The sequence below is a fragment of the Hyperoodon ampullatus genome, assembly GCF_949752795.1.
Source record: "Hyperoodon ampullatus genome assembly, chromosome: 4".
In the NCBI taxonomy this organism is placed as follows: Eukaryota; Metazoa; Chordata; class Mammalia; order Artiodactyla; family Ziphiidae; genus Hyperoodon; species Hyperoodon ampullatus.
Genome location: NC_136917.1, coordinates 143684065 through 143708742, shown reverse-complemented (window position 1 = coordinate 143708742; position 24678 = coordinate 143684065). Strand labels below are relative to the sequence as shown.

Below are 24678 nucleotides of genomic sequence, written 5' to 3'. Positions count from 1 at the left end.
AATGGTGGTTGTGGTGATGCTAATGGTGGCGGTGGTGGTGCTGACTTGAAGAATGCTTCAGAACTTCTAAAAGGGCACTGGGAATTTTCTTCAAATGAACTCTTAAGGGGAAAACCACTGAAAAAACAGAGAAATAAGAGTTGCTCAAGGGTATGGTGATGTTAGAGCAGTTTGCTCAGCCATCTCTTCCCCCTGCCAACTGCTCACCTTTGTGGCTACATTATTTTACCATGGAACCCTCAGCATTCAGCCAAACATAGTTTGAAAATCCATGGCAAGAGACTGACAAAGAAATGGCAAGATAACCTTTTGCTTACTTGAGATCTAAGGGAGGTTTAATATTTCTGGGAGGTAGACTTGGGACTGCCGATTGTGATGGGTGAGATGCTGGCAATGGTGGCTGGCTGGCCGGATGGGATGGTGGCGGTGGTGGTAGGGAAGTTGTTGAGTAAGACGTTGAGACTTTGCTGGTACCTAAGAAGCAAAGCAAAAAATACTGTGAATTAAGACAAATCTTCAAACTATAAGAACTGGCTATTCCAAGTATGTAGAAATGAGGATTTTAAATATAAATATGTAAGAAATGCATTCTATTTATTCTAATTAATGCTTTTAAGAGTTTAATACTCTCAGTATCATGGGACATGGCTTTTTTATTTTCTTTCTGCATACCAGCTTTTATATTTACAAAATTAAAACATCCTCATATTTTTATTCTTAAATGCTTACAAAATCTCTATAGCATCATGATTCTCTGAATCCTCCTCAACCCTCTTGCCCTCATAAAGTCAATTTTTTTTCTTTCTTATTTTTCTTTTTAAGTTCATTTTTTTTCACACACACACACTGTATTTTATTTTCACAAGAGGTAAATAAACTGACACGAAGAATTGTAAATGGATAACCAAAACACAAGCAACAATGGTTGCAATTACCAAACACAAAACACACTCATACTATGTCTTAATATTGACATTCAGTCCAGTAATCCTCCACTGTAACAGCTCCTTTACTTTGCAGTGAAAATTGATTTGTATATTTTTTGTCTCTGAGTCCTTGTGGGATTTTTTTTTAATTCAGACAGAAGGTCACAAAAATTATAATCATCCTCATCAGTTCACTCAGTCCCACGTAATTAATTTTTTTCATCTTGATCTTTTGTTAGCACTTTTATGAATTCATCAGTTTTCCATTAGAGTTCTGAAAATGCTTATTCATTCAGTTCAGCAGTATAGTCAGTTACCAGAAACCTGTACTTGTCAGAGGCTTTTCCACGAATTCCTTGAAGATAAAACCCTTTTATAGGAACATTTTTGCAAAAGCATCAGAGTACACCAAGAACTGTCTGTAAATGACAAAAGACTTAAAAATGACCATGGTTAAAGATTTGATGAAAGTTCTTAATAATGCAAATGACAAGGAAATTTAGTTATTTCTGAGATATACATTTTAAAGTAATAACTAGAATTATGATTTATAACTATATACCAGAACATATAAGATTTTTAGAAATTTCATGTGTCTGAAACATTTATATTAACATATTTCCATACAAATAACCCAAAGAAAGTTTAGTATTAGTTGTTTTTTGTTTGTTTGTTTTTTTATACTGCAGGTTCTTATTAGTCATCAATTTTATACACATCAGTGTATACATGTCAATTCCAATCGCCCAATTCATCACACCACCAGCCCCACCCCCCTCCGTGGTTTTCCCCCCTTGGTATCCATACGTTTGTTCTCTACATCTGTGTCTCAAATCTTCCCTGCAAACTGGTTCATCTGTACCATTTTTCTAGGTTCCACATATATGCATTAATATACAATATTTGTTTTTCTCTTTCTGACTTACTTCACTCTGTATGACAGTGTCTAGGTCCATCCACGTCTCAACAAATGACTCAATTTCATTCCATTTTATGGCTGAGTAATATTCCATCGTATATATGTACCGCATCTTCTTAATCCATTCATCTGTTGATGGACACTTAGGTTGCTTCCATGTCCTGGCTATTGTAAATAGAGCTGCAATGAACATTGTGGTACATGACTATTTTTGAATTATGGTTTTCTCAGGGTATATGCCCAGTAGTGGGATTGCTGGGTCATATGGTAATTCTATTTTTCATTATTTAAGGAACCTCCATACTGTTTTCCATAGTGGCTGTATCAATTAACGTTCCCACCAACAGTGCAAGAGGGTTCCCTTTCCTCCACACCTTCTCCAGCATTTGTTGTTTGGAGATTTTCTGATGATGCCCATTCTAACTGGTGTGAGGTGATACCTCATTGTAGTTTTGATTTGCATTTCTCTAATAATTAGTGATATTGAGCAGCTTTTCATGGGCTTCCTGGCCATCTGTATGTCTTCTTTGGAGAAATGTCTATTCAAGTCTTTGGCCCATTTTTGGATTGGGTTGTTTGTTTCTTTAATATTGAGCTGCATGAGCTGTTTATATATTTTGGAGATTCATCCTTTGTCCATTGATTCTTTTGAAAATATTTTCTCTCATTCTGAGGGTTGTCTTTTCGTCTTGTTTATGGTTTCCTTTGCTGTGCAAAAGCTTTTAAGTTTCATTAGGTCCCATTTGTTCTTATTTTCATTACTCTAGGAGGTGGATCAAAAAAGATCTTGCTGTGATTTATGTCAAAGAGTGTTCTTCCTATGTTTTCCTCTAAGAGTTTTATAGTGTCCAGCATTACATTTAGGTCTCAAATCCATTTTGAGTTTATTTTTGTGTATGGTGTTAGGGAGTGTTCTAATTTCATTCTTTTACATGTAGCTGTCCAGTTTTCCCAGCACCACTTTTTGAAGAGACTGTCTTTTCTCCATTGTATATTTTTGCCTCCTTTGTCATAGATTAGCTGACCATACGTGCATAGGTTTATCTCTGGGCTTTCTATTTTGTTCCATTGATCTATGTTTCTGTTTTTGTGCCAGTATCATATTGTCTTGATTACTGTAGCTTTGTAGTATAGTCCGAAGCCAGGGAGTCTCATTCTTCCAGCTCCATTTTTTTCCCTCAAGAATGCTTTGGCTATTCAGGGTCTTTTGTGTCTCCATACAAATTTTAAGATGATTTGTTCTAGTTCTGTAAAAAATGCCATTGGTAATTTGATAGGGATTGCATTGAATCTGTAGATCGCTTTGGGTAGTATAGTCATTTTCACAATATTGATTCTTCCAATCCAAGAACATATTACATCTCTCCATCTGTTAGTATCATCTTTAATTTCCTTCATCTGTGTCTTATAGTTTTCTGCATACAGGTTTTTTTTCTCCCTAAGTAGGTTTATTCCTAGGTATATTATTCTTTTTGTTTCAATGGTACATGGGAGTGTTTCCATAGTTTCTCTTTCAGATTTTTCATCATTAGTGTATAGGAATGCAAGAGATTTCTGTGCATTAATTTTGTATCCTGAAAATTTACCAAATTCATTGATTAGCTCTAGTAGTTTTCTGGTGACAATTTTAGGATTCTCTATGTATAGTATCATGTCACCTGCAAACAGTGACAGTTTTACATCTTCTTTTCCAATTTGTATTCCTTTTATTTCTTTTTCTTCTCTGATTGCCGTGGCTAGGACTTCCAAAGCTATGTTGAATAACAGTAGTGAGAGTGGACATCATTGTCTCGTTCCTGATCTTAGAGGAAATGCTTTCAGTTTTTCACTATTGAGAATGATGTGTGCTGTGGGTTTGTCATATATGGCCTTTATTATGTTGAGGTAGGTTCCCTCTATGCCCACTTCCTGGAGAGTTTTTATCATAAATGGGTGTTGAATTTTCTCAAAAGCTTTTTCTGCATCTATTGAGATGATCATATGGTTTTTATTCTTCAATTTGCTAATATGGTGTATCACATTGATTGATTTGTGTATATTGAAGAATCCTTGCATCCCTGGGATAAATCCCACTTGATCGTGGTGTATGATTTTATTAATGTGTTGTTGGATTCTGTTTGCTAGTATTTTGTTGAGGATTTTTGCATCGATATTCATCAGTGATATTGGTCTGTAATTTTCTTTTTTTGTAGTATCTTTGTCTGGTTTTGGTATCAGGGTGATGGTGGCCTCATAGAATCAGTTTGGGAGTGTTTCTTCCTTTGCAATTTTTTGAAAGAGTTTGAGAAGGATGGGTGTTAGCTCTTCTCTAAATGTTTGACAGAATTCACCTGTGAAGCCATCTGGTCCTGGACTTTTGTTTGTTGAAGATTTTTAATCACAGTTTCAATTTCATTACTTGTGATCGGTCTGTTCATATTTTTTGTTTCTTCCTGGTTCAGTCTTTGAAGGTTATACCTTTCTAAGAATTTGTCCATTTCTTCCAGGTTGTCCATTTTATTGGCATAGAGTTGCTTGTAGTAGTCTCTTAGGATGCTTTGTATTTCTGTGGTGTCTGTTGTAACTTCTCCTTTTTTATTTCTAATTTTATTGATCTGAGTCCTCTCCCTCTTTTTCTTGATGAGTCTGGCCAATGGTTTATCAACTTTGTTTATCTTCTCAAAGAACCAGCTTTTAGTTTTATTGATCTTTGCTATTGTTTTCTTTGTTTCTATTTCATTTATTTCTGCTCTGATCTTTATGATTTCTTTCCTTCTGCTAACTTGGGGTTTTGTTTATTCTTCTTTCTCTAGTTCCTTTAGGTGTAAGTTTAGATTGTTTGGTTGAGATTTTTCCTGTTTCTTGAGGTAGGCTTGTATAGCTATAAACTTCCCTCTTTGAACTGCTTTTGCTGCATCCCATAGGTTTTGGATAGTCGTGTTTTCATTTTCATTTGTCTCTAGGTATTTTCTGATTTCCTCTTTGATTTCTTCAGGGATCTTTTGGTTATTTAGTAATGTATTGTTTAGCCTCCATGTGTTTTTATTTTTTACGTTTTATCCCCTGTAATTCATTTCTAATCTCATAGCGTTGTGGTCAGAAAAGATGCTTGATTTAATTTCAGTTTTCTTAAATATACTGAGGCTTGATTTGTGACCCAGGATGTGATCTATCCTGGACAATGTTCCATGCGCACTTGAGAAGAAAGTGTAATCTGCTGTTTTTGGATGGAATGTCCTATAAATATCAATTAAATCTATCTGGTCTATTGTGTCATTTAAAGCTTCTGTTTTTTTTAATTTATTTTCATTTAGGATGATCTCTCCATTGGTGTAAGTGAAGTGTTAAATTCCTCCTCTATTATTTTGTTACTCTCCATTTCTTCTTTTGTAGATGTTAGCAGTTGCCTTATGCATTCAGGTGCTCCTATGTTGGGTGCATATATATTTATATTTGTTATATCTTCTTCTTGGATTGATCCATTGATCATTATGTAGTGTCCTTCCTTGTCTCTTGTAACATTCTTTACTTTAAAGTCTATTTTATCTGATGTGAGTATTGCTACTCTAGCTTTCTTTTGATTTCCATTTGCATGAAATATCTTTTCCATCTCCTCACTTCAGTCTGTATGTGTCCCTAGGTCTGAAGTGGGTCTCTTTTAGACAGCAGATATATGGGTCTTGTTTTTGTATCCATTCAGGAAGCCTGTGTCTTTTGGTTGGAGCCTTTAAACCATTCACGTTTAAGGTAATTATAGAAATGTATGTTCCTATGACCATTTTCTAATTTGTTTTGGGTTTGTTTTTGTAGATCCTTTTCTTCTCTTGTGTTTCTCAGTTAGAGAAGTTCCTTTAGCATTTGTTGTAGAGCTGGTTTGGTAGTGCTGATTTCTCTTAGCTTTTGCTTGTCTGTAAAGTTTTTGATTTCTCAGTCGAATCTGAATGAGATTCTTGCTGGGTAGAGTAATCTTAGTTTAAGTTCTTCCCTTTCATCACTTTAACTATATCATGCCACTCCCTTCTGGCTTGTAGAGTTTCTGCTGAGAAATCAGCTGTTAATCTTATGGGAGTTCCCTTGTATGTTATTTGTCATTTTTCCCTTGCTACTTTCAATAATTTTTGTTTGTCTTTAACTTTTGCCAATTTGATTACTATGTGTCTCATTGTGTTTCTCCTTGGGTTTATCCTGTATGGGACTCACTACTTCCTGGACTTGGGTGGCTATTTGCTTTCCCATGTTAGGGAAGTTTTCGACTATAATCTCTTCAAATATTTTCTCTGGTCGGTTCTGTCTCTCTTCTCCTTCTGGGACCCCTATCATGGGAATGTTGTTGAGTTTAATGTTGTCCCAGAGGTCTCTTAGGCTGTCTTCATTTCTTTTCATTCTTTTTCCTTTATTCTGTTCCACAGCAGTGAATTCCACCATTCTGTCTTCTAGGTCACTTATCTGTTTTTCTGCCTCAGTTATTCTGCTATTGATTCCTTCTAGTGTAGTTTTCATTTCAGTTATTGTATTGTTCATCTCTGTTTGTTTGTTCTTTAATTCTTCTAGGTCTTTGTTAAGCATTTCTTGCATCTTCTCGATCTTTACCTCCATTCTTTTTCCGAGGTCCTGGATCATGTTTAGTATCATTATTCTGAATTGTTTTTCTGGAAGGTTGCCTATCTCCACTTCATTTAGTTGTTTTTCTGGGGTTTTATCTTGTTCCTTCATCTGGTACATAGCCCTCTGCCTTTTCATCTTGTCTGTCTTTCTGTGAATGTGGTTTTTGTTCCACAGGCTGCAGGACTGTAGTTCTTCTTGCTTCTGCTATCTGCCCTCCGGTGGATGAGGCTATCTAAGAGGCTTGTGTATGTTTCCTGATGGGAGGGACTGGTGGTGGGTAGAGCTGACTGTTGCTCTGGTGGGCAGCGCTCAGTAAAACTTTAATCCACTTGACTGTTGATGGGTGAGGCTGGGTTCCCTCCGTGTTGGTTGTTTTGCCTGAGGCAACCCAACACTGGAGCCTACCTGGGCTCTTTGGTTGGGCTAATGACACACTCTGGGAAGGCTCACCCCAAGGAGTACTTCCCAGAACTTCTGCTGCCAGTGTCCTTGTCCCCATGGTGAGCCACAGCCGTCCCCCAGCTCTGCAGGAGACCCTCCAACACTAGCAGGTAAGTCTGGTTCAGTCTCCCCTGGGGTCACTGCTCCTTCCCCTGGGTCCCGATGCACACACTACTTTGTGTGTGCCCTCCAAGAGTGGAGTCTCTGTTTCCCCCAGTCCTGTCGAAGTCCTGCGAACAATTCTCACTAGGCTTCACAGTGTGATTCCCTAGGAATTCCTCCTCCCATTGCTGGACCCCCAGGTTGGGAAGCCTGATGTGGGGCTCGGAACCTTCACTCCAGTGGGTGGACTTCTGTGGTATAAGTGTTCTCCAGTCTGTGAGCCACCCACCAGCAGTTATGGGATTTGATTTGACTGTGATTGTGCCCCTCCTACTGTCTCATTGTGGCTTCTCCTTTTTCTTTGGATGTGGGGTGTCTTTTTTGATGAGTTCCAGTTTCTTCCTGTCGATGATTGTCTAGCAGCTAGTTGTGATTCTGGTGTTCTTGCAAGAGGGAGTGAGAGAAGGTCCTTCTACTCCGCCATCTTGGTTCCTCCCCTCATATACTCGACATGGCTTTTTAAATATTCAATTTCTTTCCCTACCTCTCCCCACCCCCAGTTTGTACATATAATTGACAAATAAAATTGTAAGATGTTTAAAGTGTATATGTGATGATTTGGTATACATATATATTGTGAAAGGTTTCCCCCTATCAAGTTAGTTAACATCCATCACCTCACATATTGACCTTTTTTAGGGTTGGTGGTGAGAACATTTAAGTTCTATTCTTTTAGCAAATTTCAGTTATGCAATACTGTGTTATCAACTGTAGTCACCATGTTTTATTTTAGATCCTCAGATTTTACACATCTTATAACTGAAAGTTTCTACCCTTTGACCAACCACTTCTTCTTTTTTTTGCCCATCCCAGCCCCTGGCAACCACTTTTCTACTATTTATAGATTTTACAAAAAGCTTCCGAATTCCTTTTAGATATTTCTGCCTCTCTCCAAAATTTTTCACTTATGGTGATTATTAAAAATACTACCCTCTCTCCTTTCTCTCACAGTCCTCTTGGAGTTTTAAAAATTGCTCAGCCCCTGCACCCCTGACTTGTGACACTTCTTGCAAGGCGCAAGTCTCACAGGAATAGCTCATTTTCTCTTTTGGCACCTATGTTTTCGGGTTGAGGTAGGGAGAATTAGTTCCCTTATAAATATTGTAAATAAAAATTTCTAACTGATTACAGTTATGTTAAAAATATTTTGTCTAGTTCATTTTTGTCATAAAGTTAATTTTTTTTTGATATATAGGACTTACTACTTTTTCTCTAGTTCAATTAGTACATTCTTGGGAATTCCCTGGCGGTTCAGTGGTTAGGACTCGGTGCTCTCATTGCCAGGGGCCCGGGTTCAATCCCTAGTGGGGCAACTAAGATCCCAAAAGCCCCACAAGCCTTATGCTGCAGCTTTCTGATGGGCATCTGGGATGCGCCCCTGCTCTTCTGCCTGCCCCGCATCTACTCTCCCTTCCCTGGTTAGAATAACTTGAGCTGCCCAGAAAGGGGTGTCACTACTTTTCCACTGGACTTGGAACTCCAAGGGGGTCCTCTGGGAATTCTGCAGCCATATCACCACCACCACTAGAGGGCTTGCCTGAGGGTACAGCAAAACCAGAGGAAAGCAAGGCTGGGAGATGGAGAGGGATTGGTTGGATTTTTTTTTTTACTTTGGAAAATTGTTAGAGATAATTTGACAGGCTTAATGAGACACTAAACTGTGTAAGTGTCTTATTCCTCATTAAGCTTGGGAGAACACATGCTAAAGTCTTCCTATGTTACACTAGTATTTAGCAGTGGAATGTTTTGCTTTGCAAATTTTTTTTAAACGTATTCATACAGTGATCATTTGGTTAAAAAGATTTTTTTTTTTTAGATGTTAAGGGTAGGAATTAATTAATTAATTAATTTATTTTTGCTGTGTTGGGTCTTCGTTTCTGTGCGAGGGCTTTCTCTAGTTGTGGCAAGTGGGGGCCACTCTTCATCGCGGTGTGCGGGCCTCTCACTATCATGGCCTCTGTTGTTGCGGAGCACAGGCTCCAGATGCACAGACTCAGTAGTTGTGGCTCATGGGCCTAGTTGCTCCGCAGCATGTGGGATCCTCCCAGACCAGGGCTCGAACCTGTGTCCCCTGCATTAGCAGGCAGATTCTCAACCACTGCGCCACCAGGGAAGCCCTTGCTTTGCAAAGTTTATGGGCACTTTCAAATACTACAGAGAATATATTTGCATGTATACAAAATAATTCTAAGGAAAAGCATCTTAGTATTTCAGGGGGAAAAAAACAGGTAGACTTACCTTACTATAATATGATTGGTTCTAAAATCTTAATGTGGACTTTATAAAATATACCAAAATATAATTAGTAATATTGGAATTCTCAAAAACAAAAATCTAGTCTGATGTGATGAAAAGAAAAGTGTGGATATTGAATTATAATAAAGCAAGTAAAGAAGAAACAGAAAATAAATCTATAGGAAATTTCTGAGATTAATGATAACATTAATAAATCACTTTTTTGCTAGGAACCATTTAGGCATTTTGCATATGGAATTTTATTTAACTTTCATAACATTCCTTTGGGTATATATTATTATCTAGCTTCCATTTGATAATTAAGAAAACTACTCAAGTTCAGAAAGTCAGTAAACAATAGAGGTGGAATTCAAACTCAGGCAGAATTTGAACCTTAGTTGATTTCTTATGATGTCTGTGCCCTTTCTGCTATGTTCTGCTCATGCCCTCAAAGTGATGAAATGGAAATTAGTGATACATTCAAATGGATATATTAACACATTTTTGTAAGACCGGCTTTTCTAATTGGTATTTTTCCTCTTAGTGCAGCTTTGACAACTGTTTTCAGTTTCATTATGGCAGTACTAGCTCTGGCGACTATAAAGTAAACTGTAAAGGAATTAAAATATATTGGTGTTTTGGATATATGTTTCAGAATTTGATCTTGGAAACCACATAGCAGGAAAGTAGATATTCAGGAGTTAGTGGAAAATGGGCCCCCAAAGATGGATGACTGATGTGGGCTGACAGGAAAAAAAAAAGTCTCATGAATTGGAATTGAGGAGTTTGAAATAAAATCATGAAAGGATTTAAAGATATGAAATAAATAAAGGGAAAGAACAACAAGTTTAGAGTTTGGTTGGCATCAAGAATTAGAAATGTAAAATTTGAGACCTAACACAAAAAACTCTGATCTATCTGTTTATCTGTCTATCTATCCATCCATCCATCCATTTATCCATCCATCTATCTATCCATCTATCCATCTATCTATATGTGTGTGTGTGTATACATATATATATATATGTCTTATCCCCCGAGTCTCAGGGGATATCGCCTAGGTAGTCTGTGGCTTTACAAGAATTGAAAAGACAATTTGGAATTTCTTCCCCAAAGAAGGAGAGGACTGTGTAGGGATATGGGTCTCATAGCAGTAGGCAGAGCTAGTCTCTTGGACAGTATAGGACAGCTCAGTGGCAGTGAGCTAATCAGGTGAATACGCAACCTACTGCCCACTCTCATCCCAAGTCAGATTCAGGAACTGTGTTCCTGGACCTTTTAACTGGAACCCAAGGCTTCAAGGAGATACTGAGCATTTTGCTAAAAAGCCAAATGGGAGCTTGACTTACACCTTGCTGTAACACTTGAACTTCCACAAGAGATGTAATTTTGATAATAAAAATCTTAGCCATAATTTAAAAAATGTGACTAATAGAACTCACTGTACTTATAGTAGGGAACAGTTCATACTGGTTACAGAAAAAATGGGGAGAGTTGGGAATGAAGGGGAGAGAACTTGCAAAACCTTCTAGAGCATGAAAACAACTCTCAAGAATCTGGAAAGTTAACAACCTCTGATTCAAACTTCATTCTCTTAATTTTGGAAGCTCAGAAGAGGTCTTGCACAAGTCATGTGCCCTGGCTCAGGCCGGCCTGGACGGGTGGAACACAAGGGCCATTTTACCAGGAGCAAACTACTGGGAGAGGCTTCCATGAGTCAGCAGTGCCTAGGGGTTATCTGGCCTTGCCGTGAAGGGTGGCTCCAGGTTCACTGAAACACAAACTACCCAAAGTGGTGACATTATGTCAGGATTTAAAACTATAAATGGGGGGCTTCCATAGTGGCTCAGTGGTTGGGAATCACCTGCCAATGCAGGGGACACAGGTTCAGGCCCTGGTCCAGGAGGATCCCACTTGCTGCAGAGCGGCTGGGCCCGTGCACCACAACTACTGAGCCTGCACTCTAGAGCCCATGAGCCACAACTACTGAGCCCACGTGCCACAGCTACTGAAGGCCGGGTGCCACAGCTACTGAAGCTTGTGTGCCTAGAGCCTGTGCTCCACAACAAGAGAAGCCACTGCAATGAGAAGCCCTCGCACCGCAACGAAGAGTAGCTCCCACTCACCGCAACTAGAGAAAGCCCGTGTGCAGCAACGAAGACCCAACACAGCCAAAAAACAAAATAAATAAATTAATTAAATAAATGTGAAAAAAGAAAAAAAACTATAAATGGAAAAACAGAGTTGAGAAGGAAGGAAAGAAGAGATGCGGAGAAGGGGAAGGGGTGATTAATGAAAAAATGGTGATGGTGGTAATGTACTCATGTTATAGAAAATGGAAATTGTATTATTTCACAAACTTTGCACTTTAGATTTTTTTGACAACTAAATACTGGTTCCTGATATTGTCACAATAATCTTGTAACACAAATATCTATGAGGACTCGGGAAATCTATCCCACAGATTCTGACATTTATGACTTTTGATTAAGAAAGTACTTGTAACCTTCATGTCCCAAGGCATCTAAGGAGCATCTTGAGTTGTGGTTCTGGATTTCCTTTTTAATCCATGGATTCCTCTACAAAACCAAAGACACTATCACCCAATTGCCATAAAACCCTGACTCTAGACCTAATTTCTAATTATGGTTTTGTTGGGATGTCTTAGAACTGAGCCAGAAATTAGAAAACTTTGATTTTACCACCAGCTCTGTCACCAAAGAGCTCTTTGTCATTGGCAAATCATTTAACTTCCACGTGATTTAGTTTTTCCAACTGTCAAAAGGGAGTGATATGACCCCAACTACTTCACATAGGTTTAAGGATTAGGTGAGCTGATATGTTTGGAAGTATCTTGAAAAGTCTGAAGCATTATATAAACATAAAAGATGATCACACAACGATGAGGGGGTGCCACAAATAAAATCATTACTAAGTTATCCTGAATTGAAATATTTTAAAATCATTTATATAAGGTCATTTATTTATTTGGGAATTATTATATGCCTGCCCCAAGATTTAGCCATTGAACTGGCAACATGGAATATAGAATTTTATTTTCTCTAGGCCTGGATAAGCATATGGCTATTGCCCATCCAAACAGGATGAAAAGCTCTAGCAATTGTATGGCATTTCCAGAACCTGGACTGGTGAATTCTGCACTAAGAACAATCTAAGTGCACACTTGATGGAACCCCTGGCAGTTGCCTGCCCATGCGCAGTCATTTACACCTAACTAAACATGGGCTTTTTCAGGACCGAGTCTCACTAAGATTTTATCACATTTACCATAATAGTGGTTTCAAAGTTCCCCACATTACTGGACCCTATTCATGTCTTCCTCATTCACCACAGATTTTCTTACCTCTTATTTTACTAACAGCATGGAGAACACTCTACCTGACCATTCCCACTTACCCTTCATTCTAACTTAAAGTCTCCTTACATCTTGCTTCCCTCATTTCCTTTATCACTGCTTCTCTGGAAAAACATCAGTCTTACCAATACTAGCTGCCATTCTTGGTTCGTATTAGTGCCCACTTTCTTATAGACCCTGCTTCATTAATCACCAACTCCCTCACTTGCATCAGGTAAGAAACATTTATTACGAGATTACTATGTGCTCTGGACTGTGTGTTTCCTCCTTTATGATGCACTTCCCATCTTAAACATGGTTTGATCTCCTCTACTCTAAAGAAACACAACAATATCCTTTCTTCTTTATCCCCCACTCTAGTTACCAGCTGCTTTTTCTCCTTCCCTTCACAGCCACACTTCTTGGAACACAAGTCTATATTTGCCACTTCTATACCTTTATTGTGCTTGGGTGGCTTCATGGCAGAGGGAAGAATGAAATGATCTGAGGTAGAGAGGCTTGGGTTAGAAATCAGACTTCACCACTTTTATGTTAACCTTTATTTAATTGTTTATTACTCAATTTGGGGCCTTAAGTAAGTTGCTTGACTTCTCCAAGTCTTCATTTTCTCATCTGTGAAATGGTCATATACACCCACCTTGCAGAAGCACCTGAACATTGCAGCACTTAATAAACATTCCTGTTCTTAACTGTTACCTGATCTGACTGCATCATTGATATATGGCAGTCTGCCCACCTCAACTGTAAAAACCAAAACCTTTTCCCCAAACCAACTATGCATAATCTTGGTTCTGTTAAGAGATCTTAGAATGGGTTAAGAATCAGGAAGTTTAACTCCTTATCCAGCCTGTTAGGTACCAAACAAACAAACATTATTTTCACTTTCTTGATTCCTAAACAACATCAGAAGCAAGTTTTCAACATGGGAAGTAGAATGGTTTGGTAGAAACAATACTTGTGCTGGAATCATTCAGATCTGGGTTTGACTACCAATCCTAACTAGTAGTAGCTGTAGGACACTGGGTAATGTATTTTGCTTCTCTGGGTTTTATATTCCCTGCCTTTTAAAATAGGACTACTGCTTCCTAACATGCAGGATGGTTATGAGAATGAGAAATGATATGTGTACCTACCCAGCACATAGTGGGTGTTCTACTTAAGAATTATCTTAGAACCTAGAACCATTGTGTTCTACATGGGACAGGCTCTCATTAAGCCTCCGAGGGCACGTTTATGTCTCTCTGTGTAGTGAGACTGGGATAATCATACTCTATTACGATTGACATTTGATCTAGTATAGAATATAATTTACAATATAGGCATATAAGTAGTACTGCCATTTATGTCAAATCATAAAATTTTTCAGAAGATCCTCAGTAGCTTTCAAAAGTAAGGATTTGAAACCCCTGGGTCACAGGCTTAGAAAATCCTGTTTTACAGAATTTTTTTCTTGCCTGATTCAAAGTCATCTATTCTTATCTTCAAAGAATTTATAAACCCATAGCGGATGTAAACCCATAGAGGATGGGAAATTTTGAAAACCAATTTAGTTGAAAACAAAGTACTGTAACTATATTAGTAAAAAAAAAAAAAAAAAAAAAAAAAAAAAAAACATTTGCTTTGAAAGCAAGCTGCCAAGAAAATGTTGGCCAGCTTAGAATAGTCCATCAACATGGAAAGAAAAGTAATACTGAAACGTTCATGTTTTCACAGATAATCAAGGCAGATATTAAAAAGAAGGTGAAGAGGTAGAGATCAAAACAAATATGATCAATTAGAGGAAAATAAGTAAAGAAAGCCTTTGATCACTACCTTAAACTTCCCTATCTCAGATCTAACTGTAACATTCAATGTCTCTGAATACTTTTCTAATTCTTTTTTTTTCTTTCTTTTTTTTTTTTTTTATGTGGTACGCGGGCCTCTCACTGCTGTGGCCTTTCCCGTTGCGGAGCACAGGCTCTGAACGCACAGGCTCAGCGGCCATGGCTCACGGGCCCAGCTGCTCCGCAGCATGTGGGATCTTCCCGGACCGGGGCACGAACCCGTGTCCCCTGCATCGGCAGGCGGACTCTCAACCACTGTGCCACCAGGGAAGCCCTACTTTTTTAATTCTTAAAACTTCACTTGCCCAATAACTTTGTTGGCTATCCATTTGTTTATATCGTTATTTTCATAATTAGACATAATCATGAAATGTAAGTTGTTTTTATAAATGTTTTTATTTTATTTATTTTATTTATTTATTTGCGGTATGAGGGCCTCTCACTGCTGTGGCCTCTCCCATTGCGGAGCCCAGGCTCCAGACGCACAGACTCAGCAGCCATGGCTCACGGGGCTAGCCACTCCGTGGCATGTGGGATCTTCCCAGACTGGGGCACGAACCTGTGTCCCCTGAATTGGCAGGCGGACTCTCAACCACTGCGCCAGCAGGGAAGCCCTGTTTTTATTTATTTTCAATTCATAAAATAACATGAAATCAAATCACGCAGTAATTTGACTGAAGATTGCTGACTTCTGAACCTTTTCTTTTAAAAAAATGTTAAGTATTATATTAAAAGGAAAAAAGTCAGTATATAGGAAAAGTTTTTTTGTCAGATGCTGATAGCTTACAAGGTGCCTTTCTTGTTCTGAGATAGAGCATATTTGGGCAGAAGACAATAACTGAATTTCTTTTCTTCAAATGCTAAAATTCTTTAAAAAGTATACTAAAACTCATATAGGAGTAAAGGAAGTACTAGAACTGAAGGTTTAGAAAATCCTCATATGAACTGTTTTATATGTTGAAGGAATAGTGAGTGTTTTGAGTAAATCAATACTTTAAAAATAAAAATCAATAAAAATCAATCCAGAAACAAAACATCTATAAGCAGAGAAGGAGTAAACATTGTTGATGCAGAGACAATGTTACAGCTTCAGAATGTGAGCAAATAGAGGGACAACTAAAGCAGATGCTTCAAACTCAACTGTCAGTGGAAGCCAGACAGGAACATGCATTTGTACATAGCTCTGGGAATCGACTGGTGAGCAGGAGATTCATGCCCTGGCTCAATGGAGTGGCTACTGCAGGGCTCCAGCCAACTGTAAATTTGTGGAGAACAAGTCTAGATTTTTCTGTGAAATCTTTTAATGTTTGAATGTTGGCAACTAAGTAAACAAAACAAAACAAATACATAAAACAGACAACTTCCCCCAAATTCTGCACACCAAACAAAGCGCACTTTTGGATTAAATTACTTTGTGATAGACACCTTTTTTAAGTTAAGTGAGAGGAAGTGCCATAAAGAAAAGGTCTCTTAAGGGAAATTGCCTGATCATAGGTTCCTCCAGGAACTCAGTTTTTTCCTGCTAAAACTATAAGGATTTGAAAGGGGTAAATTAGACCACCAGACCAGGTAGAATCATGAATTGAGGAAAGAGGACCAGAACTGCCAACAGAGAAGACAGAGCTTCCCTGCAGCGCCTGGACAGAGACTCCAAAGGAAGAAGCACTGGAGAAGCAAAGTGACTACGACCCAGTATACCTGAAAGAAGCACAACTATGTAGACAGATGGATGTAAACAGAAGGTTCAGTTCAATTAATGTTTGTCATTTCTATGGCAATGACTATTCTTGTCATTGCTAGTTTTGGAAGATCACCAAGGGAGAAGAGAGAAGGGTCCCTGAATCAAGAGACAGCACAAAAGCATCAGGTGATAAATCAAGACCTAGAGGAGAGAAAGACATAGAAGAAGAGAAGACCCAAGAGAGAAAATATAAAAGCCACAGAGAAGCTCCTACCAGAGGCATGACCTCAGGCAGATCTTGCCCTCTTCCTTCTTTTCTTAAAAAAAAACCACACAAAAAAAACGGTATTTTAATTTACACAAATAACGTTAATTATTTCTTGAAAAAGTTTTAGAACAGAAAAAATAAAATTTCACATGACATCTCACTCCCCATTCCAACCATTGTTTATCTTTGCAGAACTTTTTCTATGCATTTACTCACCTACGGATGTATGCATAGAAATATCTGATTAAAAGCCTAAATATTGCTGTATGCTGAGCGTCAAATTGCATAGCATGGGCCTAGCTCACTCTCTGTAACTGTGGCAGAGTGCTCTGTGATCAGGATATTTCATGGTTTGTACAGTCTTTACCCACTTTCTACTAACAATGCAGCCGTGAGCAGCTACCTACATGCTTCTCCGTATATCCGTGGCAGTAATTTTCTAGACTAGGTATGTAAAAGTAGAATTATTGAGATGAAGGATTTGCACATTTTATATTCACATGGTTTCTGTGAAATTGTCCTCCAGTGGAGCTTTACCAGTAGAGACTCTCTGAAGGCTTGCCCCCTCATACCCTCTCTACCACTGGACATTTTTTTTTTTTTTTTTTTGCGGTATGCGGGCCTCTCACTGTTGTGGCCTCTCCCATTGTGGAGCACAGGCTCCGGACGCGCAGGCTCAGCGGCCATGGCTCACGGGCCCAGCTGCTCTGTGGCATGTGGGATCTTCCTGGACCGGGGCATGAACCTGTGTCCCCTGCATCGGCAGGTGGACTCTCAACCACTGTGCCACCAGGGAAGCCCCACTGGACATTTTAAATCATTTTTTTTCAGTTGTGTCAACACCATCACTTAACTTTTCTGAGCCTCAATTTCATCTGTAAAATGATAAAAATCCTACTTCCCAGTGTTAGGATAATTACATTAATTAACAAAAGTGCCTGTCACAAGTGCCTAGCTCACAGTAGGTAATCCATGAACTTTCATTTCCTTCCCTTATTATGGATTCCTCAGTGAAGGACAATTTAATCTAGTTAGTTGTATTTGTATAATTTTCTTATGGTGCTAATAAACCTTTTCAATTAGTAATGTGTTTAACCATTGAGTAAATCTATTTTTAATTTTTAGCCCAGATTCACAGTCTATTTTTAATTAAAGTGCTCTAATGAGGAATATTTCTTTTAGAGTTCAGTATTGCTACAGTATTATGTCTTGTGTTATAACCCAATTTTACCACTACATTCTTTTTTCAGTTACTGTGAAACCTTTGTTTTTATTTTCATTGTGACATTTTTTGGCTTTCACTTGTATTTTTCATTAGTCTGGGGTAAATAAAGGTGTATTTTAATGAAAATTAATGTAAATGTATGCTTACATTAATTTTTTTTTAGATTTTCACTAAAATGATAATTTAAAAGTTTGTATAGAAGATCTAAGGAACTCTGAGAATGTCTGAAGACCTCACATTGAAATATACTACCTTGTCTCTCCATAGCTCAGTCAGGTTTACGAATCGCAAATAAAGATTTCTCCACCTCATTTATCTCATCTGTGTGCTTTGCTTAATGATTCTAACTGATCAAACAATACCAAGTTTTACTGCTTCTAAATCTAATTCATAAATTTCTTCACTATATTATGCAAATTAAATTAAAATAATATAGTCACATTTACATTGTGCATCTAATCTTGTATGAAGTCCAAATATAATAGTAAATTGGTGAAATCAATGTATAATATTTAACAACCACTCATATTGGTTCCTATTTTGTGTTTTCTTACTCCCTACATCCAGTATGTGAACAATTCCTATCAACACTACCTCTGAAACATATTCTAAATTCATCTACTTGTCTCCCTTCCACCCTGGTCCAAGCCACATCATTTCCCACCTGAAAATCTTCGAACCTGTCTTTCAGCTTCATTCTTATATGCCTACATTTTATACTCCACACAGCAGTCAAAGATAAGTCCCAAAACGTAAACCAGATTATAATACTCTTCTTCATAATAGCTCCAATTTCAATGGCTTCCTTTTACAAATTCTAAACCATGACCTTCTAGGACCCATTGGATTTGGTCAGTGCCTACTGTTCCAGCCTCATCTTGAACCACTCCCCCTTCACTTATGGTATTCCAGCTGACTGAGGTCTTACTATTTCTTTAACCAAGAAATAGGCTGATTCTTGCCTAAGGAATTTGCACTAACTGCTTTCTGGCCAGACATTCCTCTCCCATATCATTGTATAGTTGGACTCTCTCATCATTCATGACTCTGCTTAAATATTATCTTCTCAGAGAGGTCTTCACTGATAATCTCATCTAAAGTAGCTTCACTTTGTCTGCTACCTCTCAGTCACATCATTTTTTGTTTGTTTGTTTGTTTGTTTTTGTTTTTGCGGTACACGGGCCTCTCACTATTGTGGCCTCTCCCGTTGTGGAGCACAGGCTCCGGACGCGCAGGCTCAGCGGCCATGGCTCATGGGCCCAGCCGCTCTGCGGCATGTGGGATCTCCCCGGACCGGGGCATGAACCTGTGTCCCCTTCATCAGCAGGCGGACTCTCAACCACTGTGCCACCAGGGAAGCCCACGTCATTGTTTTTATTTCATTCAGAACACTAAGCATTCTCTGAATTTGTTTATCCATTTACTTGTGTATTATCTGCTCCTCCAACTAGGATGTAAGCTATATGAAAGCAAAAACCATATAATCATTCTTATTGCTATATTCCCAGGCATAAACACATGGTAGTCACTCCCTAAATATTTGTTGAATGGATATATGAATAAATAATCTTCTGCTAGAAAAAAAATGTCAAACCCTCTTGGATCTTGTCACTCTTGGAACAAAGCAAAGATTAAACACAATAAAGGATTTATTATGTAATTCATGTTTATCATTAATATTCACACTAAGGGTTATCATTTTTTGCATTCAGTAGTGAAATTGAATGTTAGAGGGCGCTGAACAGAAAGACTGACAGTCAAATATAGGCATAAGTCATATAATTAGTAGAAAGAATAACATTTAATATCAGACTTGGAGTTGGAATAAGAAATCATCCAGTAGAAAAATTCACTGGGTCTAAATACAATTAAATTTTAAATCATTGACTTGACTGGAAGAAAGGAAATCTTTGGTAGTAAGAGAGCAAGGCCAGTAAGCAGTATAGGATCAAGACTAAGGATTCTGAATAGATCAGAATTGGACGGGTCTAACTTCATCCAGAAAGGTCAGCCAGGAAGGAGAAAAGAGTCCAAGACAGCCAGCCAATGTAGAGTTCCAGTCAAAACCATGTACTTTGGAGTCAATCAGACTTGGAGTCCAATCCCCTCGACCTTGCACATAATTGATGCTCTTGTCCATATTGGAGTTTTAGCATGTCTAAACTGGGAAGAGGGGAGGATAAGGGGCTTGGTAAGACCCCATTTTGCTCTTTCCACATGTGCCAGGAATTCACAAACAAAACAGTACATGTCCAACATATAATGGAACCAAGCCAAAGTTATCTTGAGGAACCGGGAGATATAGAAAGCTATGACCACCGAAACTGCCCCAGCCTGATTTCTTCTGATATGCTTTGCGAAAACTGTATTACTTATACTTGTCTTGGTAAACTTTGACAGCTACAAATTGTGTCATAGTGTTCATTTTGACCAAACTTCCAATGCAGTCTTTTGCAGGACTGCATCAAAGGAGCACACTTAACTTAGATTGTTGATAACACCTTGTTGAAGGGTCTACTGCTACTTTAGAAGTTAAGAATTATATTTAAAGAAACCCCAATAAGTTAGAGAGCTCTAACTAGAATGACATTAAACAGAAAAAGTATAAGTAAATTACTCAGTGACCAAAAATTTAGTATGTGATGGGAAAAAATCAAGTATGTACAGCAATCACAGAAAAACTTTTAGGGTAACCTTATTTCATCATAGATCAAATATTAATAAATTATATAGCATAGCTATTTTACAACTTAAAATATTTAATATTGTAGATATTTCAACTGAAATATGACCCCTAGTTTCAAAAAGGAATCACCTTTTAGGCTCTAATTAAATTGTCAGAATTTAATTATTCAGAAATTGAGTATAAGGCTGGTTATTGAACTTAGATCTACAGCAGTAGTTTCAAAATTTAAGAGTAACTCGGGTGCATATTTAATAAACAGGTTCTAGGAACCCATCCTTAGAGATTCTGATTCAGAGATGCTCTTGGATGGGGCTCAGTGATCTGCATTCTTGCCTAGAATCTCAGGGAGTTCTGATGCATGTAGACTATGGACCACATTTTGAGAAATGTTAATTTTTCTTTCTTCTCCTTTAAAGAAATACTGAAACTCAAGCCAGCTAATGTTGGCACTACTGATGTGGTAAGAGGTTTAGATTAAGGTATGAAGAGATGCTTTAAGTAAATTGCTTCAAAGAATTAAAAAAATAACTTAGAGATAGTATTTGTCCATTTTCTTCTATTTAGCATAGGACAGTGTTTCTTGAAGTGTAGACCCAGCACCAGTAGTATCAGCATCATCTGAGAACTAGTTAGAAATAGAAATTCTCAGACCCCATCTCAGATCTAATGAATTAGAGATTTTGGGGCTGGGACCCAGAAATCTGCATCTTAGCAAGTTCTGGGGTTGTTCTGATGCACAGTCAAGTTTGAGAATCCTGGTGCAGACTAAATGGTGGTAGACCAGGGCTGTGAAGAGACTGGTAATTTTAAGTAGTCATTGTGCTACTAAGGTGTGTAACTTGTTGCCTGAAATGTATTATTTGTATTATTATCAAAACCTCTCTTTGTTAAAGCACAACTTGTTTATTTTTGACCCTCAGTAATATCATATTGACTCCTAGCTGATGCTTTCAGTTTGTACTTCATTTTCTAAGAGTTCCTTCTGGTTATTTCTTGTCTTGTCTACAAGAACCAAACCTTACATGATCCACCCATAGCTGAAATAAGAGAACCTTGTGATTATGAAATGGGAAAAACCTCATTAAGATGACACCACACTGAATTAGGAGATTGGGATTAACATATACACACTATTAAATATAAAATAGACAACCAAGAAGGACCTACTCTGTAGCACAGGGAACTATACTCAATATTTTGTAATAACCTATAAGGGAAAAGAATCTGAAAAAGAATGTATATATATAAATGAATCACTATGTTGTACACCTGAAACTAACATGACATTGTAAATCAACTATAATTCAATTTAAAAAAAGAACACCACACTACCCCTTTTATAATTGGATGGATGGGGAAGTGACAAGTAGGGGTGGAGAGTAATAAAGGCAAAGGGGAAGATCAGAAGATAACTTTAGGATATGGCAGACTGAAAAGATTGGAGAAAGGAAGACAAAGTGATCAGGAGCAATCTTTAGTGTACAGTTTATAGAATACTGACCACCAGTTTTCTCTCCAGAAAGAGAGAAAGAACCGGGCAAAGTGGATTCATCAAGAGGGTAGAATCCACTTTGACTACCTACCCTATACATTTTATGGAGCAAATGGCCAAAGAATTAGAATCTCTGTTCCTAAAGACAACCATAAAATTGTAGGACTGGAAGTTCTTGTGAGTTTACTGTTTCTGTGCCTTTCACATAATTTGGCATAAAAAATTGATTGTTGATTCTTTATTAAGCCATCTTCCTGCTTCTGCATAGGACTTTGAAACACAGAATGAGAGAATCATTTAGCCTTATGGATGACAAAGCACAGAATAACTCTTTAAAGTATCCTCAGTTCTGATCAAAGATAAGAAGTCTGAGGTCCAGATAAGTTTAGTGATTCATGAAGTAATGCAAATCTTAAAATCATGAGATCCTGATACTAGAATCCTTTTTCCTTATTCAGGCCTTATGTTCTTTCTACCATCCCAGGAAACCAAATCTCTCTCTACCTCATTTTTTCCAAAACCCTAAGGAGATAAAAGCTTAACATCTTCCTTTTGAAAGTTTTTTCAGTATCTCAATGGTGAAATAACTGAAAATGTACATGTTACTCTTCAAGATGAAAGAAGCAGCTACAGAGAGACTAGACCAAACAGAAAAATCAACAACTAATAGACTAAAGGCAAACATAGCAGGCAGAACTCTTCCCCCACACAGAAACAGTTCTCCCAGTTGTTTTTGTGAAGGGGAGGACCTTAATAATTCCCCAGAGTCATGAGTATATGTTTGCTTGCTCATACGTTTGTGTGCATGTGTGTGCTGAGATGATTCTGGCTGTGAGCAAGGTTGATACCTAACTTCCGGGAAGGAGGGGAATTGTTGATAGCCAGATGTCTGAATTGAGGGGAGGAAGAAGGGATGTAGGGTGGGAAGACAGAGCAGAGTGGAGATTCACCCAGGCAGATTCTACGTTGGCTGTTGAGCCTTCTTTATGGAGAATCCAAGAAAACATCAAAGAAGGGACCCGGTTGGTGAGGGGGAAGGTCATGTGTCAACAGCAACTGGGTTAGACATCTATTCGTTGGGGCTTGGAGAAGACCGTAGTTGATTGATGTTCCTGATATAAGCAGTGAGCTGGGTTGGATTGAGTTGAAATGGCTCTGAAATGAGAATGTCTCACATGGACTGGAGTATGGGTGTGTGAAGGTTGGAACTAGTGAGGGACTTCTTTTGACCTCATTGAGCAAAACAGCTGCCTTCTTCTGGAGACAAAAAGAGAAGTATGACAAAAGTTGCTGTGAAAGTATGTGGAATCGCCACTCTATAATTTCATAACGAGCTCAACTCTTAATGTACCTTTTACGTGCAGGTTTTCTGCTGTGTAGGATGTTTCCAAAAGATTTTTAACTGCATGCTCATACTGCTCAGTGCTCTTCTTGGCCATCCTGATAGGATGCTAGGCAGAAAAGAATATCCATGTGCATCTGTTCAAATGGGGGTGGGCAGTACAAGCTTCCAAAGAAGCATTTGGAATTGGGGATGGGGTGGGGAAGAAGGGGTTGATTTTGGCTATTCCAGTGGCTACTGGCTTTTCAGTGGCTAGAGAACAAGGAGGCTAGGCAAGACAGCTCTACTTGAGGAGGAATAGTGTGTCCCAGCCTGCTGGTGGCATTCCAGAAAACTGAAGACCTCATTTTATACGTGAGATCCAGGGTGTTAAGTGCTCTAGAGTCAGGTGCAGAGCACGGAGCAGCCCCCTCTAAATACAGCAATGTAACATCCCTGCCCCAAAGTGGCCCCCTCATGGTTGTCCTCTTTTATTCAGAAAATCCCAAGTTGTTTTTATATCCACCTAAGGACGGTGTGATTATAAAGGCACACAGCTGCTATACTCCCCATCATCAGCAAAAGCAAGTCTATATTTTCAAACAACTAAACATATAATAACTCACAGCTCTGGATGATCATATGATTAGTCTTCCTTTGGCATCAACGATTAGGAGTGGCTTTACTTTGAAAGTGCCAATCTTTGAAAAGATAAACACCATTGATCTCTCAAGACACTCATAAATGGTAGGAAAAGAAACAAAGATGGAAACCTTAGAGTTTTTCAGAAATGAGCCTTTTTCTTCAAGTTCAGAGTAAAATAAAAATAGTGATGCAACTTCCTGGTTCAAGTCATTTCATGCAGTAGTCATTTGGTTTGCTTTCCCAAGCCCAGTTTAATTGAGATGGTGTAGGCAGTGACAACTGCACCAGTGAAACCACGGCGAAGTTTCACCCCGAGAGACAGGAGCGAAAACAGGAAGGTAAGAGGTTAGCCTAATTTCCAGAGACTGGGTGGTTACAATTTCAGTTAGGCATTATGAACCCATGGGAGGAAGCCAGTGACCCTCCTTCTCATATATATAGTATTTCTGATTTTGTGGACTCTGTCTTAGGAGCTTTTGCCCTGGCAACACTGGAAGATCATAGCTGTCATTATTTCCAGCCATTCATGGCCTACACTTACTATTTCAGGCCCATCCTGAATTTAGTAACATGACACAGTGGCCTGCAGGCTACAGCCTAGACACCTATCTGGTTTCCTCAGGGCTGTGGCTAACCTCCAAAGTTTATTGTTTCTGTTGCTGCCTCCTTACTGCCATGCCCCTGCTATCCAGATAGGTCTCTATTTTCTTGGGGAATTAATGACCAGAAGAGGTCTCTGACCCACCTCTTCCTTTAATTTCACAGATTTCCAGAGCAGGAAGGTACCTTAGGGGTGATCCAATTCAACCCTCTCCTTTTGCAAATGAGAAGGCGGTCAAAGAAATTGCTTGTCCAATATCACCCAAAGTTGACAGAATTGGACCCAGAAAGGAA

General features: G+C 38.5%; 1 protein-coding gene across 2 annotated transcripts in view; it reads right to left on the bottom strand.

Annotated features, from left to right (window-relative positions):
- Positions 1-24678, bottom strand: part of FYB1 (FYN binding protein 1) — a 97250-nt gene that overhangs the window by 50930 nt on the left and 21642 nt on the right. For both annotated transcript variants that reach the window (XM_079703686.1, XM_079703685.1), the window contains exon 2: positions 318-474. In XM_079703686.1, the coding sequence (XP_079559812.1) occupies positions 318-474 (157 nt within the window). The remainder of the gene's footprint in view (positions 1-317; positions 475-24678) is intronic.